The 19,002-nt window shown below is 44.6% G+C and overlaps 1 protein-coding gene across 1 annotated transcript in view; it reads right to left on the reverse strand.

Moving 5' to 3' along the window:
* The window catches only part of TRIO (trio Rho guanine nucleotide exchange factor), a 796,191-nt gene that overhangs the window by 163,349 nt on the left and 613,840 nt on the right, over positions 1 to 19,002 (reverse strand). The window contains 2 exon segments of the mRNA XM_040431356.1: positions 15 to 45; positions 47 to 79. Of these exon segments, the coding sequence (XP_040287290.1) occupies positions 15 to 45; positions 47 to 79 (64 nt within the window).

Genomic DNA, 19,002 nt, shown 5'->3' on the forward strand with positions numbered 1-19,002 from the left:
TGTTTTTAAATTACCTCAACAACATAACCAAGATCCTTACATAATCCGTTCTGTATCGACTAATTCCTGTAAAACATAACTGAAAAAATAATTTGATTGTAACTAACATTCATAAATTAAGAGCAGAATATAAAAAGTTAAAATTATATAAAATATACAAACCATTGACCTAGACGCATGGTATTAATTGTAACCATGTCTGAAAGTAAAGTCGTACAAAACATGTATCTACCAAATAAAAGCAACACAAAGGTCTAGTAATCTACAAGTTATAGCTAATGGACTATATTGTAGTGAAGATATGGTTAGGAAATAAGTTAAGATCGCTATGGGCCCTACCGCTGGGAGCCCCCAACAATGTCGAGATGGGGGGCCCATGTCCCCTGCAGCCCTCCTGAAATGAACCGAGTAGCCGTTGCACATGCATGCCACAGCTCCATTAATTTCTATGGAGATTCTGGAGATAGCCGAGTACAGCTCGCCACTACACTATCTCTGAAATGCTCACGGTGAAGAATGCAGTGGCCACACGCATGCCTGACTGCACACTCTGTTCATCTCAGGAGGGCTGCAGAGGTTATGGGGCACCCGTTTTTCGTGATCGGAAGAGGTCCCAGCAGTAGGAACCTCAACCGATCTAATAGTTACTACCTATCCTGTGTAGACTCCACATCCATATTTTTCAGTGTAGCCCACTGTTCTACACCCCACCAAGGACACTGTGGTAAGTAAAATGTGAGTACGGCCAGACATGGGATTCAGACGGTTCCCTCCGGTTCTCCAGATCTGGTTGTTAAAATTTCAGACGGATCGGAGAACCGTGTTACCGGCTGAATCCCGATCGGCGGGAGATGAGCGCTTGCACTGTGGGAGTGCTGATCTCCCTACATTCATCTTCAGGACGGCAATGCAGTTGAACACTGCAGCAGGGCAAGGGAGAGGCGTCTCCCTTCCCTATTCCTCTGATAGGCTGCAGACACTAGGCTGGAAGAGGCCTGCATCGCATCGCTGACAGTGTGGAGGTAAGTGTTTTTTTTCTTTTCTGTGGCGCGCTGGGGACATTGTTGGCACATGGGGGACACTATGGGGGCATTTACTGGGGCATTGCTGGCACATGGGGACACTATGGGGGCATCTACTGGCACATCCTTGGGGACACTATGGGGGGCATCTACTGGGGACATTGCTGGCACATGGTGGACACTAGGGGGGCATCAACTGGGGCAATTGCTGGCATATGGGGACACTATGGGGGGCATCTACTGGGGGCATTGCTGGAACATGGGGAACACTATGGAAGCATTGCTGGCACATCATGGGGGACACATTATACTGGCACATTATGGGGACACTATGGTGTTGGAGGGGGGGAGAACACTATGGAGGCATATTATATAGGCACATTATGAGGGCACTAAGAAGGGGCATTTATACTAGCACATTCTGGGGGACACTATGGCGGAATCTTATACTGACACATTCTGGGGGCACTATGGGGAAGAGGAGAGCAGCGCTATGTGGGCATTTACTAGGGATACTATATAGGGGTATTTTATACTTGCACACAATATAAGGACACTATGGGGACATTAGCTCAACTGGGGGCACTGAGGGAATTTTTTTGCACTGGCACACAGAACAGGAGCATTTTTGAGCTAGTGCTCATTATTATTATTGAAGGTGGCAGGTGAGTTGTTAAGAAGGTAGGAGGATGATGGAAAAGTAGGAACCTAAGATGTCTTGTCAAACTGCAGAGACGAGAGATGGGTGAAAAATCATCATGGCGGTCTGGTCTCAAAGGAGACGATGAAGAATGAGAAGGTCTGCATCAGAGAAGTCGTCACTTGATATAAGAGGTATGTGGCGCTGTATTCTGGCTAGCACAGAATATAATATGTATGCAAATAGGTCTTTAGTGATTAGGTAGCAAATGTATATAAAATGTATATGGTGTAGGTAAATCTACTGTAAGTGTAGCCTAGGTGTCATTTATATACTGTATGGTGTATATTGTATATGTGATTATGTGAGTGTAGTGTCTATATAGTCTGTTTATGTATGCATACCTCCCAACCATCCCAGATCTGGCATAACTACTATGTGGGGGGCACAATGGAGACTAAGCAAGGTTGGGACATGTACAGACAGACATTGGGAGGAGTTAGAGGTGTGGGCCAGCGCTGTGCGCTGTAAAAAAAAATAAAAAATTTGCGCGACACTGATAGTTTAGCTCTTTAGGCTTTTAAAAGTTTTGTGGTATGTGTGTGTAGTGTATACATAGTGTATTTATGTATGTGTACCATGTATATGGTGTATTTGTGTTTGCATATTTATGGAATAGTACAGTACAGACCAAAAGTTTGGACACACCTTCTCATTCAAAGAGTTTTCTTTATTTTCATGACTATGAAATTGTAGATTCACACTGAAGGCTCAAAACTATGATTAACACATTGGAATTATATACATAACAAACAAGTGTGAAACAACTGAAAATATGTCATATTCTAGGTTCTTCAAAGTAGCCACCTGTTTGCTTTGATTACTGCTTTGCACACTCTTGGCATTCTCTTGATGAGCTTCAAGAGGTAGTCCCCTGAAATGGTTTTCACTTCACAGGTGTGCCCTGTCAGGTTTAATAAGTGGGATTTCTTGCCTTATAAATGGGGTTGGGACCATCAGTTGCGTTGAGGAGAAGTCAGGTGGATGGATACACAGCTGATAGTCCTACTGAATAGACTGTTAGAATTTGTATTATGGCAAGAAAAAGCAGCTAAGTAAAGAAAAACAAGTGGCCATCATTACTTTAAGAAATTAAGGTCAGTCAGTCAATCAGCCGAAAAATTGGGGAAACTTTGAAAGTAAGGGCTATTTGACCATGAAGGAGAGTGATGGGGTGCTACGGCCAAATGACCTGGCCTCCACAGTCACCGACCTGAACCCAATCGAGATGGTTTGGGGTGAGCTGGATCGCAGAGTGAAGGCAAAGGGCCAAAAAGTGCTAAGCATCTCTGGGAACTCCTTCAAGACTGTTGGAAGACCATTTCAGGGGACTACCTCTTGAAGCTCATCAAGGGAATGGCAAGAGTGTGCAAAGCAGTAATCAAAGCAAAAGATGGCTACTTTGAAAACCTAGAATATGACATATTTTCAAGTTGTTTCATACTTGTTTGTTATGTATATAATTCCACATTGTTTAATTCATAGTTTTGATGCCTTCATACTCATGAAAATATAAGAAAACTCTTTGAATGAGAAGGTGTGTCCAAACTTTTGGTCTGTACTGTATATGTTAACATGTGTCATGACGCCGCATATCTGCCGTTGAGTAGGAAACCTGTTAAAAATTTGAATCCCACCCTGAGTACGGCAACCTGTTCAAAATAGGAGTAGTACACAGTCTGACATGAGAGTTTGCCACCCCAGTAACTCCACAGATTAGCTATTTCATAGTAACTCCAGTAATTACTATAATGGGAGCAGCACTGCGGTTACCACAATGGACACTGTGAAGTTCTGGCACTGCTACTCTGAAACTGAAGATCGGCGGGTGTGTGGTGTCAGAGCCCTCACTGATCACATACTGATAGCCTATAAGACATCAATATTAAAATCTTAAAATTTCATTTATCTTTTAAAGCAGCGGTCCCAACCGCCGGGCCGCGGCCCAGGACCGGGCTGTGGAGGATTGTTAAGCCGGCCGCGCGATCAGGGTAGTCTTACTCTGTACTAATGAAGCGCTTCCATTATGGAAGCGCTTCATTAGTACAGAAGGACCAGGGAGCGGTGAAATGATCTGTACTCACCGACTTCCTGGTCCTCGATAGCTCGGCTATCGGCTGGTTGCACAGGGCTGCGCACAGCGTGAGGTCGCTCTGTGACCTCAGCGCTGTGCGTGCCTTTATACACAGTACCAGCCGACAGCAGAATGAAGAGATCGCGATGGGTGACCAGGAGCAGGAGAGGTAAGTGTTTTTTTTTTATTTTATTTCATTTGCACTGGGTGGCTGACAAGAGGGGGCGTTATGGCTGACCAGAGGGGGCGTTATGGCCTGACCAGAGGGGGGCGTTATGGCTGACTCAGAGGGGGGCGTTATGGCTTGACCAGAGGGGGGGCGTTATGGCTGACCAGAGGGGGGCGTTATGGCTGACCAGAGGGGGGCGTTATGGCTGACATTGGGGGCTGATAGATGGCTAAAGGTCTGGGGGTTGATCTGAGCCATTTGGGGTCCTGATCTGAGGTCTGATTAACATTGGGGATCTGATTGCTGGTCTGACCTGAGGTGTAATGAAATATTTATTTTTCTTATTGTTCTCCTCTAAAACTAGGTGCATCTTATAGGGCGAAAAATACGGTATCGTGCAGCCGAGACCAGTGCAGCCGAGACCAGTGCAGCCGAGACCAGTGCAGCAGAGACCAGTGCAGCAGAGACCATAGTCAGTTTATATAGTCATTATATAGTGTTATATATTTTAATATGCACCTTGTGTTTTGTTATGCGCGTGAATCAGTCAGCCCCCCCCACCCCCTAAGCCCCGCCCAGAACCCCCGGCCCCCCCCCCCCCTAGTCCCTGGGAAAATTGTCTCGCATGAAACCGGTCCTTGGTGCAAAAAAGGTTGGGGACCACTGTTTTAAAGGGTTGACATTTTGGAGTCTTTTTAAAAATTACTATTTTAGCAGAGAGCCAGCTAATCAGAGACGATTCAGCACTGTAAGTAGTCCATAGAAACGTGTATAATCAAAATGAGACGCAGAGGAAGGAAGAAGCAGTCTAATAAGTTTAGTGAAGAAAGTTAAATGTATTCAACCATGTCTGAATGAGCAACAAGTTCTACTACTGAGCCATTTTTAAAGAAAAATTGCTCCACAGAAACATTGCTCATTTGAACTTACTGGAATGCAGATTCTTTCTTCTGCATGATAGTCTTGCATAGAGCTATGGTCTCAAGTTTTAATATTTAGGGATCACTGTGTGCAAACTCCCCTCTTTGAGGTGGCCACGAGTGCTTGGAGAGTACTACTTGCCAGCCTCTTACCATGTAATTATAGTCCATGTTGAATTGCACCGGTTTTGTGCAGAAAAGCATGAGTACAGCCAGGCCAAAGAGACTTGTACTAACTTTTGAATTCCTGGTCTAAATTCGTGCCATTTGGGATGTGTTAAATGTCTATGTGTATTGTAAAGGGTGGGGACATTGTATGTTTGAGTAAGCGATGTCTGTTCCATTGTCTCTCTGTGTGTATTGGCGATTGTCCTCTGTCCTGGAGACAACCGAGTTGTAATTCGATTGTCTCTCAGGACAGAGGGCAATGTGTATTCTCCTGCCTGTGTTGATTATGTTAACCATGGTGTACCATGATTATATCACAGGCCGAGGGGAGGAGTCTATGTGGGTTGTAACCTTTGTGTTAAGGGTTAATGTATGTTTTTTGTGGGTGTCTCCCTTGCATGGGAGCAGGGGATAAAAGCAATTGTATTTTTTCAATGTGAGACCTTCCAGTAAAGTATTTCTAGCATTCAGCTTGGGCTAATGTATAGACTTATTTGGCGATACCAGCGATAATAGAGATTTATTGCTCTGTGGATTATTTGGCTGTGCTATTTCAAGGGGAGAAGGGAATACTAGACGGTGACACGGATGATACCGTCACAACTGGTGGCAAGCAGCGGATTTTCCCTTCTTTTTCCCTGCATAGAGGATTCAAGGAAGGCACTAGTGTATGGTGCATGGAGGGCAACGCTGGCATTCGTGCAGCGACCCTGGCTTTGAAGGAGCTCAAGGACAGAGCTAGCTACCGGGCAGCGTTCCTATCCACAGCAACATGGAAGAGGAGTTTCGCTGGAGGTTGCAGCAGTACTTGGCCCAACAGGATGGGCCTGTATCAGAGGAGGGCATACTGGACTACAGAGATGCCACTCGAAAGGGGCTGTGGTATGACGCCTTGGAGGAGGTACAGCGGCAGCGGAGAGAGAGCCTTCCGGTGAGGAACAGAGGTTCCAGGTACTCGTGGCCCTGCGGTCACCCTTCCTAGGAAAGCAACCCTTGGCTGAGTGGGTGACAGAACTGTGGACCCTGATTTGGAGGGAGTTGTGGCTGGACAAAGCGTACCGGGCACTAAAGTGGTATGCCACCCAGCGCAACCCATGGATGACTAACCACTATCTGCCGGAGGGAGAGGATTATAATGGTCCGGGCTTACTGTGGGAAGCCTTTGATGAGGGCGATGACTTTGGATGCCCCACAGAATGTCGGTTCTGGGACATCCACGACATCAGGGAAACCGAGCTGGACCTTCCCCGAGCGGACGACCTTGGGCCAGACCTGATTCATCTAGTCACCATGGAGTGGGAGCTGAAGCAGAGCTACCGTCAACTGTCCAGCCTAGCTCAACCACCATCCCTCAGCCCAGAGGATTGCCTGGAAATTATACCCTCTTTTGCCCAACCGACCTCAGAGGTGAGCAACCTCATAGACTTGTCCTGGGAGGACCCACAGATGGCAGGTGGAGATGGGACCGAGGTCTCCCTACTAGCCCTACAGGGATGCTGGGCCGCCTGCCCAGATCTCCAGCGGCAGTGCATATCACAGGGAGAGGAGACAACCGATCTCTCTCCCCAGCGGCAACCTGAGTTCCAGGGGAGGAGAAGATGCCTGGGTCTCTCTGCCCTACAGCAACCAGAGTCCTGGGAGGAGAGGCAACCGGGCCTCACCTTCCAACAGCAGCCGGAGATACCGGGAAAAGGGGAACACAAGCCCCTCTGCACGGGCGCAGATGAGACTGCGGGCTCTGTGCCAGTCCTACAGGGATGCTTGATGGTCGGGTCCAGATCCCCAGCCATCTCCGCAGGGATACCAGGAGGAGGTAAGTGAGCCCTCGAGGGGCGTAGCTATAGGGGTGCAGAGGTAGCAGTCGCTACCGGGCCCAGGAGCCTAAGGGGCCCAAAGACCCTTGTGCCACATAAGAAGACACTGATATTATAGAAAGTGTATGCAAGTTACACCTCTGGCTGGACAGAAGAGGTTAGGTTAAGAATTTTTTATGGAGGAGGGGGGTGGGCAGTTTCAATTTTTGCCTCATGCAGCACGAAGGTTTGAGGGAAAGGGGGGCCCAAGCTGAACTCTTGCACCAGGGCCATGAGCCTTTAGCTACGCCCCTGGAGCCCTCCCTTCCCAGCTACTTCCCAACAGAGTTCTGGGGGGCAGGGGATGAGCCTGCGATGCCCACTGATCCCTCCAGCCGAGTTCTGTTGGTAGGGGATGAGCCCTGCGATGCATACTGATCCCTCCAACCGAGTTCTGGGGGCAGGGGATGAGCCTGCGATACCCACTGATCCCTCCAACCGAGTTCTGGGGGCAGGGGATGAGCCTGCGATGCCCACTAATCCCTCCGGCCGAGTTCTGTTGGCAGGGGATGAGCCTGCGATACCCACTGATCCCCTCCAACAGAGTTCTGGGGCAGGGGATGAGCTGCGATACCCACTGATCCCTCCAACCGAGTTCTGGGGGCAGGGGATGAGCCTGCGATACCCACTGATCCCTTCCCAGCGGAAGAGCTGGCATCCGGGCAGAGCGCCGCTAGCCTCTGCTCCACCGACCCCCCTTGTTACAGACTGGCTTGCACCCCACTCACCTCAGCAGAAGTGCTGGCATCAGGGCAGAGCGCCGCTAGCCTCTGCTCCACCGACCCCCTTGTTACAGGACTGGCTTGCACCCCCCTCGCCCCAGCAGAAGTGCTGGCATCAGTGCAGAACGCCGCTGGCCGCTGTTTCCCAAGTAGCCCCAGCGGTTTGCCCTAGCTGCACCAGGGAGACTGAGGATGCGGAAACTGTTTCACCACAACCTGGGACCTACAGACCAGTACAGTCCCTGGTGGGTGAGCTACCCTGTTAACTATTTACCGTGGGTGGGCAACTCTGCTAAAATGTTTCTTTGTGGGTGGGCTTCCCGACTAATCTAGGTACTGACCGTCAGGAGGTCAGATACCTGTTTAGTCTTAACCCCAAAGGGGAAGATATGTGACAAACTCCCCTCTTTTGTGTGGCCACGAGTGCTTGGAGAGGACTACTTGCCAGCCTCTTACCATGTGATTATGGTCCCAAGTTGAATGCACCGGTTTTGTGCAGAAAAGCCATGAGTACAGCCAGGCCAAAGAGACTTGTACTAACTTGAATTCCTGGTCTAATTTCGTGCCATTTTGGGATGTGTTAAATGTCTATGTGTATTGTAAAGGGTGGGACATTGTATGTTTGAGTAAGTGATGTCTGTTCCATTGTCTCTCTGTGTGTATTGGCGATTGTCCTCTGTCCTGGAGACAACAGAGTTGTAATTCGATTGTCTCTCAGGACAGAGAGCAATGTGTATTCTCCTGCCTGTGTTGATTATGTTAACCATGGTGGTACCATGATTATATCACAGCCGAGGGGAGGAATTTATGTGGGTTGTAAACTTTGTGTTATGGGTTAATGTATGTTTGTTGTGGGTGTCTCCCTTGCATGGGAGCAGGGGATAAAAGCAATTGTATTTTTTCAATGTGAGGCCTTCCAGTAAAGTATTTCTAGCATTCAGCTTGGGCTAATGTATAGACTTATTTGGCGATACCGGCGATTATAGCGATTTATTACTCTGTGGATTATTTGGCTGTGCTATTTCAAGGGGAGAAGGGAATACTAGACGGTGACACGGATGATACGTCACACACTGTATAGGGCATTTGCATTTGATATACTTAGTGCAACTGAAAGTAACGTAATTACATTATGCAATAGGGCATATTTGTCTTTGACTGCAGGAATTGACTCAAACTTCCCTTACTTTTTGCCAAATTGTACATGTCAAAAATTGTATTCCGGCGGCCTCTCAGCGTTGTGCTACCGTGCTGCCGCTAGAATTCCGCCCCGCCCCCATTATAGTCAATAGGGCCGGACTGGTAGTCCGAGGGCACGCGTGTAATAGCGGCAGGATGGATCCGACAGGCTGTTCACCCGCCGGAACAGCCTGCCGGAGGTCCGTGCCGCTAGTGTGAAACTAGCCTAAGTGTTCAGCGATTTCAGGAATACTAACCAGCAGCATTGATGTCAGTTATTTCAAAATGTTTTGAAAAATTGTTCTGTCTCACTTGAAATCTAGTAGATCCCCAGAGATTGACCTGTATCAATTTGCTTATCAATGAAATACAGTCACGGAGGACAATTACCACAAACATTACATATTGTACTATCTCACTTTGAGGATTGGATGATTGCTTTTTATTTATTGATTTTCGTTTATTGTTTAACAGTAAATCCCTTTAGGCTAGTTAAGAAGCTGGGTCTCTTGGTAGTTAGTCCATCTCTGTAAAAATGGATCTTAAAGGGGTTCGTAAAAGATGCACCCAATGCCCGGCCCTTCGTATATATTATACTTACCTGCTCTCTGGCATACGCGTTGCTCTGGATCCCTGCACGGCTGCCGCTGCATCTCCCCATCACGCGGAGCAAAACATCCGGCGATGGGGGAGAGGGGCAGGTCACGGCGGTGACCAGACTCAAAGGGGCTTAGACATTGGAAGGGGATCATTTAGAATTCGGATAACCTCTAAGTTTTTTTCTAACGGATAGTTTGCAGTCTGTGAAGGCAAATGGTGCCCATTGGGAACCGATAATAATCAATACAAGAGTCCCTGTGTAGCCCCTTTCTGTATTCACCATTCACTCGTGAAGTCTAATTCCTTGATCAAATTTGCAGATCATACCCACACTTGTGGGCTTGAAGCAGCATACAGGGATGAGGTGAGGCAGCTTATTAACCACCTGTTTTGCCCAGCTCGGGCAGTGGGAAAAGTAGCTAACTGGAGGGGGAGGGCTGCTTTAGATGCTGCTATATCCTGAATGGTAGCAGGGTAGAAACATGCAACTGGTCTTGTTTGAAAGCTGACAGTCCCATGCTTTCATACAAGACCAAAATGACAGTTAATGCAACAGAGGAGAAATCACTGTTAGCTACTTTTCCCACTGCTGGAGCTGGACTGGGGCAAAACAGTTAGGGGGTTAATTGGTGTCATGAGAACAATCTGGTGTGTAATGTCAAAAAGACAAAGGAAATGATTGTGGACTATAGAAAGCATAACAGCAACATCTTATTATAGAATACTTGAATACATAGTGGAGTACATTCAGGCAGGGTGTTTAACTACAGTGGTGTATAGGCATGGTAGGGAGGGTTGCCATATTACAGTAGAGTTCTGGCTTATGTAAGATACTACCTGTGGGTCTTGTCATGTTGTCTTAGGCTACTTTCACACCAGCATTTTTGCTGGATACGGAAGGAATTTAGCAAAAACTCTTTCGTTACTGATAATTCAACCATCGCATCTGTTATGAATGGATCTAGTTGTATAATCTTTACATAGCCAAGACGGATCAGTCAAACTCCATTGAAGTAAATGGGGGACAGGATCAGTTTTCTATTGTGTCAGAATTAAAGGTCCCAATTGATTTGCATTGCGGGTCATGCCGGATCAGTCTTGTTCCGTATCCCATGACGGAAAGAAACCCACAGATTTCTGCTGTTTGCTCTCCAGTATGGGAACACAACCAAACGCACGGAATGCATTTTGGAGCATTCATTCTGTTCATTTCCTTTTTGTTCCTATTGACAATAATGGGGATAAAATGGAAGCGTTTTTTTTCTGGTATTGAGGCCCTATGACGCATCTCATACCCGGAAAATAGAAACACTAGTGTGAAAATAGCCTTAGTCAGACATCTTGAATTTGCACCTCAGTTTAGCAAAGAGTTAAAGTGAAGAAATAGCTTGATTATTAAGTGAATAATTGTGATGTACTTTTGCTAAAAAAATTAATTAAAACATGTTTTCTTGATTTGGACTAGCTAGTTATGAAATCATTGAGTCTTCGTGACATATTTATGTACTCTACAAACACTTGATTATTGGACACTTGTCAGCTTCTTTAGTTATGGCAAACAAACACTTTCAAGGATAATGGAATCAGAGGCGATGGATCAAAGATTTAAAAATGCATTCGATATCAATTCTTATACGTGTTAGAAAAACTTTTAGCCAATTAACTATCATGAAGTATAAAGAGGCGTAAGGCTTGAGGATGTCACATAACATGAACTTTTAACCAGTCGAGAATGAAAAGTGTACATAGAGGCGTGACTTTTCTTACATATGGAGATCTTCTAATGTGGTCACAGAATATGAATATTAAGCTATTAATGATGTAATTTATGAAACACATTGATAAGTATAGACTTCGGTACACGGTGGAAAACTTTAATTATAATACTAATTATTCCTTTGTTCTCTGGGGTAAAAACATACAGTGTTTGGAGATATAAACCATGCACTGCCTTTTGCCACGCACTGTCAACTACCATAATCTGCCTGACTTTTATATTAATTTCAACATTGTCTTGCTGCTCTTGTAAACGTGAGAATCTTTCCAAGAAGTCATCTTAATAAGTCTCGTGTTGCTGCAAGCAACTTCCAACAGCTTACAGCTATCTAGTTTGCAACAGGATCTACTGTAATTGTGCCTCAATTAGATTGAAGATGCTTTACACTTGGTCAAAATGACATAACTTGCATCCGTTACCTGAGTTGGCAGAGCTAGGGTCACCAATGACAATACCATAATGCAGGTCCATCCTTCAACATGGTCTAATTGTACTCCTATGTAGCACAGCTGAGCGTCAAAGTGGCTTTGTGTACACCATTTTAAGGTTCTCCACTCAAGAACTTGTCAAACCATGTCTTTATGGACCTTAATGTGCACAGGGGTATAGTCCACCAAATAGACAATAGAAACTGCATTTCGGCAGGTAAATGTAGATATAGTGTCTTCAGGGCATGCCACAAACCCAGAATCATTTCAGAGTGTCAAATAACATGTTTTCACAGCTCCAGAGTCCAGTGTTGGTATGCATTAACAGCATTCCAACTAACCCCTGGCATTGTGTATGGTTATCTTGTGGACAGAAGTGGCAAATCAGAAATTTCACAAACAGACTTGAAAAGCAGGCATCCTATGATAATTGAAAACCAGAGACAAGGGTAGGTATGTAGGTTACCGTGCTCACTCTATACAGTCTCACTTGGTGGTGCTTGCAAGTAAAAAATGTGTCTGTTCCACAACATAGAATTAAAGGTGTCGTCCAAGTTAGTTTTTTGTTCTTTGTATCGTTCTAAGCAAATGTAAGGGGTTTTCAATTCACTTCCTCTACAGTAGCCCTGTTCTCCTAGTTTGCTGAGGGTCACATGACCTGTGATGTCCTCTTCATTCCCTGCTCTGACGATGTTCCATGCACAAGCCTGAGGGAGCAGGTCTACCTCTATGCATGGAATGTCATTGTGAAGGCTGTGCTGGTTGGAGCGACAGCCCACGCCCCCTCTTCTGCACCTCTTTAACCCCTTCTACCATCAGCAGAACAGACTGAGCAGCTGCAGGGTTTCCTCTTCTCAACGCACTAAGGAGATAAATGCTGTGCACAGGATCCTCACTCCCTCCTTACCCTGCAAATTTAGCACTGGCAAAGACTGCAGGAGTTCTCTCCTCTGTACTCTTCTGCTGGCTGCAAAGTGTCTGCAGAGAACTGCACAAGAACAGGTAGGGGGAGATCATGTGTGTATCAGAAATGTCATTGTACTGTACAGCTGGGACTTGTAGTCTCACACATACAACAGGAGTATACCAGCAGATAGAGCTGCAATTTTATTCACTCCCTTTGCAGAGCAGGAGGAGGGCAAAGGCAGTATTGGTTGACACCCACTAATCTTCATGAGGAAAACCTCAGATTGTTGTTTCAAGCCCTCACAGCAATGTAACTACATGTCAACAAAGGGCCAGAACAGAACTAGGAAAATGAGGAAATATATGTTTTGCCTAAAACTTGCTTTGTTTTTTTCCCACAACTTGCACAACCCCTTAGAAAGAAAAATGAAAGCTTTGGCACTTAAAGTAAAACCAACATTTTTTATTTCATTCTATTAAAATATATAGTACATAGTAGTGTCTGGACCTACACGTTTCAGATGAATCCAATCCTGCTTAGTCATGAACATATATGCTACCACAAGATTATAAATAGTAAGGGGCAGGTTTCTTCACTCCCCTCCAATACTAATCCATTGTTTGGATTGTTATTAAGTTATTTTAATGACTATTTATAATCTTGGGGTAGCATATAAATTTATGACCATGACTTAGGGTACTTTCACACTTGCGGCAGAGGATTCCGGCAGGCAGTTCCATCGCCGGAACTGCCTGTCGGTCCGGCAAAAAGTATGCAAACTGGTGGCATTTGTCAGACTGATCCGGATCAGTCTGACAAATGCATTGAAATGCCGGATCCATCTGACAAATGCATTGAAATGCCGGATCCATCTCAGGTGTCATCCGGAAAAACGGATCCAGTATAAAAAAAATGTGCAATTTTTTCGGTCTGTGCATGCGCAGACCGAAATGCCGGAACACTTAATGACGGATCCAGCACTAATACACTTCAATGTAAATTAATGCCGGATCCGGAATTCCGGCAAGTGTTCAGTCTTTTTGGCCGCAGAGAAAACTGCAGCATGTAGCAGCATTTTCTCCGTCCTGAAATGGCAAAAAGACTGAACTAAAGACATCCTGATGGGATTGCTCTCTATTCAGAATGCATCAGGATAAGGCCTCATGCACACGATCGTTCCATTTTTGGCGGTCCGCAAACCGCGGATCCGCAAAAAACGGAAGCCGCCCCGGTGCCTTCCGAAAATTGCGGAACGGGCGGCCCATTGTAGAAATGCCTATTCTTGTCTGCAAAACTGACAAGAATCGGCCAAGCTATATTTTTTTTGCGGGGAATGGAACGTTGCAACGGATGCGGACAGCACACGGAGTACTGTCCGCATCTTTTGCAGCCCCATTGAAGTGAATGGATCCGCACCCGAGCCGCAAAAAATGCGGCTCGGATGCGGACCACAACAACGGTCGTGTGCATGATGCCTAAAACTGATAAGTTCTTTTCCAGTATTGAGCCCCTAGGACGAAATAACGCTAGTGTGAAAGTACCCTAAGCAGGATTGTATTCCTTTGAAACACATAGGTCTAGACGTTACTATGTACTACATATTTTAAACGGGATGTAATAAAGAATGCTGGTTTTACTTTAGGAAGCCAAAGCTTCCATTTTTCTTTGATTCCTATGATAATGCCAAATTTAAAGCCACTGAGCTGTTTAGTACACCCTGTAATACTAACAATGCTATGGAGGTTAAAGAATGGCTATGCGCTTGATCTTATGCACCATTCTGCAATGTGTGTGGCTGAAATACCTGTACTCAATAATTGAGGGTGCTCGCACACACTTTATATATGAGTGCGTTAGGCCACTTTTAAGTCATGAAAATATAATAATGAGGAGAAACTTGAATGATGTAGTTGGATGGGTATACAGACTAAATTACACACAACTACATATATGTTCAGCACTTGTTTGTAGTAAAACAATATCTAGCTTTCAGAAATGTCACTTATTAAATCTATAATGGCTAATAAACTCCCATAACTAAAAGTTCGTTTGAGTGGCTGTATTGAGTGCCTGGTAGCTCAATAACAGAATCTAAAGATAATTTAAAGTTATAGCAAAACTTCTAACAGGGTTCTGATGCTGAACTATGTACTACATTCACACTACTACTGAAACAAAAGCCAACAAAAATGGGGGGATACCCCCACAGAAAATGTCAACGTCTCTATAACTTGTCATGTGGCATTCAGCATCAATTACAGTTTGACGACTATGTCTCATGCTGTTTACAAGTTGACTTTTATTGTCTGCTGAGGCATGGCATCCCACTCTTTTGAAGGGCGGCCCTCAGGTCATATAAAGTTCTGGGGTACGGTTACATCCTCTACACGGCGACTCAGCTGATCCCATAGGGATTTCAATGGGATTCAGTCCTGGAGAAAGTGCAGGCCCCTCCATTTGAGGTACCCCAGCCTCCAGCAGCCATTCCCTAATGATATGAGCCCCATGAAGATACAATTAGGCCTGTTCAGTATTGACTAGACACACCTGCCCACATTGTAACACCACCACCACCAAAGGCTTGTCTGGGGACAACAGTTAGCGCTCTCCTTGACGTTTCCAACAACGTTGGCAGCCATCATTTCTGGTAAACGTGAATCGACTCGACCAGCGTAGATGCTCCCTGGCCCATGCAAGACTATGACGCCTGTGCCTGGTGGTGTGTTCAGGTACCCTTACAAGTCGTCTAGCACGCAGACTGCGCTGATGTAAACAGTTTCGAATAGTCTGATGTGACACTTGGGTGGCTCTCACCTCCCTTAAATGTGCCTGGAGTTCTGTGGCATTCTTCATCCAGTTCCACGGGGCATTGTTCACAATGAAGCGGTCATCAGTGTGGGATATAGCCGAAGGACATCCACTTGTACGCCTTTCTGTTACTCTTCCATCTCTCTATATCTCTGTTGCAACCTGCTGATGACACTCTGACACTCTAAACTCAGTGGCCACTTCGGTCTGAGAACATCCTGCTTGAAGCCTCGCAATAGCAAGTTACTGTTGATCTTGGTTTCATGATGTCAAAATGTGAACAGTATGATGAAGAGGACTGTTTAACCCCTTAAGGACACATTACATACCGGTACGGCATGTTTCCCGAGTCCTTAAGGACACATGACGTACCCGGCGGGAGGTGATCGGAAAAAGGTGCCGGCTAAATGCGCGGGAGGTCCCGTGACACCCCCCCCCCCCCCCCCGTGTCGGCGATCACAGCAAGCAGCAGGTCAATTCAGACCTGAAGTTTGCTGCGCTTTCTGCAGTTTCTGATACGAAACTTTAATGTGCCGAAAATAGATTTTTCACCCCCCCCCCCTGCACCCCTGAAAGATTTTATGCTGGCGGGTGGTGCAGGGGGAGGTTGCAGGCGGTGCGGGAGGCGGGATCGCGATCCCCCGCCCGCCTCCTCTTGAATATTCATTGGCGTCCAGTGGGTATACCAGAGTGTCAGCACATTGCTGACACTCTGGTATAAACGGCTGACATCTGTGCTGTGATGTCAGCCGTTTAACCCTTTCCATACCGCGGTCCGTACGGACCGTGGTATGGAAGAGCAGAGGTTAACAGTCAGGGAGCTCCCTCCCTCTCCCATCGGGGGGCTGCTGTGCCTTTGCAGCCCCCAGACAGGATGGGGTCACAGAGGGAGCCCCACTCCTTAACCTTCCCCGTCTGCTCAGTTGTGGCCACAACTGAGCAGACGGGGAAGGTTCCCATGGCAACAGGACGTCTTCTCAGGCATCCTGCTGTCCATGGTGCTGAACAGATCTGTGCTAAAGGCATAGATCTGTTCAGACAAAGTGTAAGTAAAATACAGTACAATACACTATATAGTGTAGTGTACTGTATTATACAGACATCAGACCCACTGGATCTTCAAGAACCAAGTGGGTCTGGGTTAAAAAAAAATGTAAAAAAAAGTGAAAAAAGTAAAAAACAAACAAACACATTTATCACTGAATAAAAAAATAAAATAAAATACACTACACATATTAGGTATCGCCGCGTCCGTAACGACCTGATCAATAAAACGGTCATGTTACTTTCCCCGCACGGTGAACGCCATAAAAATAAAAAAATAAAAACTATGAGGAAATTGAAATTTTGCCCACCTTACTTCCCAAAAAAGGTAATAAAAGTGATAAAAAAATTTGCATGTACGCCAAAATAGTACCAATCAAACAGTCATCTCATCCCGCAAAAATCATACCCTACCCAAGATAATCGCCCAAAAACTGACAAAACTATGGCTCTTAGACTATGGAAACACTAAAACATGATTTTTTTTTGTTTCAAAAATGAAATCATTGTGTAAAACTTACATAAATAAAAAAAATTATATATATTAGGTATAGCCGTGTCCGTATCGACCGTCTCTATAAAAATATCACATGACCTAACCCCTCAGGTGTCCACCGTAAAAAAATAAAAATGGTGTAAAGAAAGCCATTTTTTGTCATCTTACGTCACAAAAAGTGTAATAGCAAGCGATCAAAAAGTCATATGCACCCCAAAATAGTGCCAATCAAACCGTCATCTCATCCCACAATAAATGAGACCCTAGCTAAGATAATCGCCCAAAAACTGAAAAAACTATGTCTCTCAGACTATAGAGACACTAAAACATGATTTTTTTTGTTTCAAAAATGAAATCATTGTGTAAAACTAATATAATAAATAAAAAAACTGTATACATATTAGGTATCGCCGCATCCGTGACAACCTGCTCTATAAAAATACCACATGATCTAACCTGTCAGATGAATGTTGTAAATAAAAAAAAAGGTGCCAAAAATCTATTTCTTGTTACCTTGCCTCACAAAAAATGTAATATAGAGCAACCAAAAATCATATGTACGCTGAACTAGTACCAACAAAACTGCCACCCTATCCCGTAGTTTCTAAAATGGGGTCACTTTTTTGGAGTCATGTCAAATGGGACATGGTGTCAAAAAAACCAGTCCAGCAAAATCTGCCTTCCAAAAACCGTATGGCATTCCTTTCCTTCTGCGCCCTGCCGTGTGCCCGTACAGCAGTTTACGACCACATATGGGGTGTTTCTGTAAACTACAGAATCAGAGCCATAAATATTGAGTTTTGTTTGGCTGTTAACCCTTGCTTTGTAACTGGAAGAAAAATATTAAAATGGAAAATCTGCCAAAAATGTGAAATTTTTAAATTGTATCTCTATTTTCCATTAAATCTTGTGCAACACCTAAAGGGTTAACAAAGTTTGTAAAATCAGTTTTGAATACCCTGAGGGGTGTAGTTTCTTAGATAAGGTCACTTTTATGGAGTTTATACTCTAGGGGTGCATCAGGGGGGCTTCAAATGGGACATGGTGTAAAAAAAAACAGTCCAGCAAAATCTGCCTTCCAAAAACCATACGGCGCACCTTTCCCTCTACGCCCTACTGTGTGCCAGTACAGTAGTTTACAGCCACATATCGGGTGTTTTTGCAAACTACAGAATCGAGGCAATAAATATAGCATTTTGTTTGGCTGTTAACTGGAAAAAATTTATTAAAATGGAAAATATGCCAAAAAATCTAAATTCAGAAATTTTATCACCATTTGCCATTAACTCTTGTGGAACACCTAAAGGGTTATCGACGTTTGTAAAATCAGTTTTGAATACCTTGAGGGGTGTAGTTTCTAGAATGGGGTCATTTTTGGGTGGTTTCTATTATGTAAGCCTCACAAAGTGACTTCAGACCTGAACTGGTCCATAAAAAGATTTGCTTCTAAACTTCTAAGCCTTGTAACATCCCCCAAAAATAAAATATCATTCCCAAATTAATCCAAACATGAAGTAGACATATGGGGAATGTAAAGTAATAACTATTTTTGGAGGTATTACTATGTATTATAGAAGTAGAGAAATTGAAACTTGGAAATTTGCAATTTTATACAAATTTATGGTAAATTTGGTATTTTTTTTTTATAAGAAAAAAAAAAAGAATTTTTTGGACTTCATTTTACCAGTGTCATGATGTACAATATGTGACGAAAAAACAATCTCAGAATGGCCTGGATAAGTCAAAGTGTTTTAAAGTTATCAGCACTTAAAGGGACACTGGTCAGATTTGCAAAAAATGGCCTGGTCCTTAAGGTGAAATAAGGCTGTGTCCTGAAGGGGTTAAATTCTAATTCTAATTGAACCTTTAGGATAGGCCTTATGCCTATCCCATGCATGCTTAAACTCCTTCACTGTATTTGCAGCTACCACTTCTGCAGGAAGGCTATTCCATGCATCCACTACTCTCTCAGTAAAGTAATACTTCCTGATATTACTTTTAAACCTTTGCCCCTCTAATTTAAAACTATGTCCTCTTGTAGCAGTTTTTCTTCTTTTAAATATTCTCTCCTCTTTTACCTTGTTGATTTCCTTTATGTATTTAAAAGTTTCTATCATATCCCCTCTGTCTCGTCT

The sequence above is a fragment of the Bufo bufo genome, chromosome 5 (assembly GCF_905171765.1).
Source record: "Bufo bufo chromosome 5, aBufBuf1.1, whole genome shotgun sequence".
Lineage (NCBI taxonomy): Eukaryota > Metazoa > Chordata > Amphibia > Anura > Bufonidae > Bufo > Bufo bufo.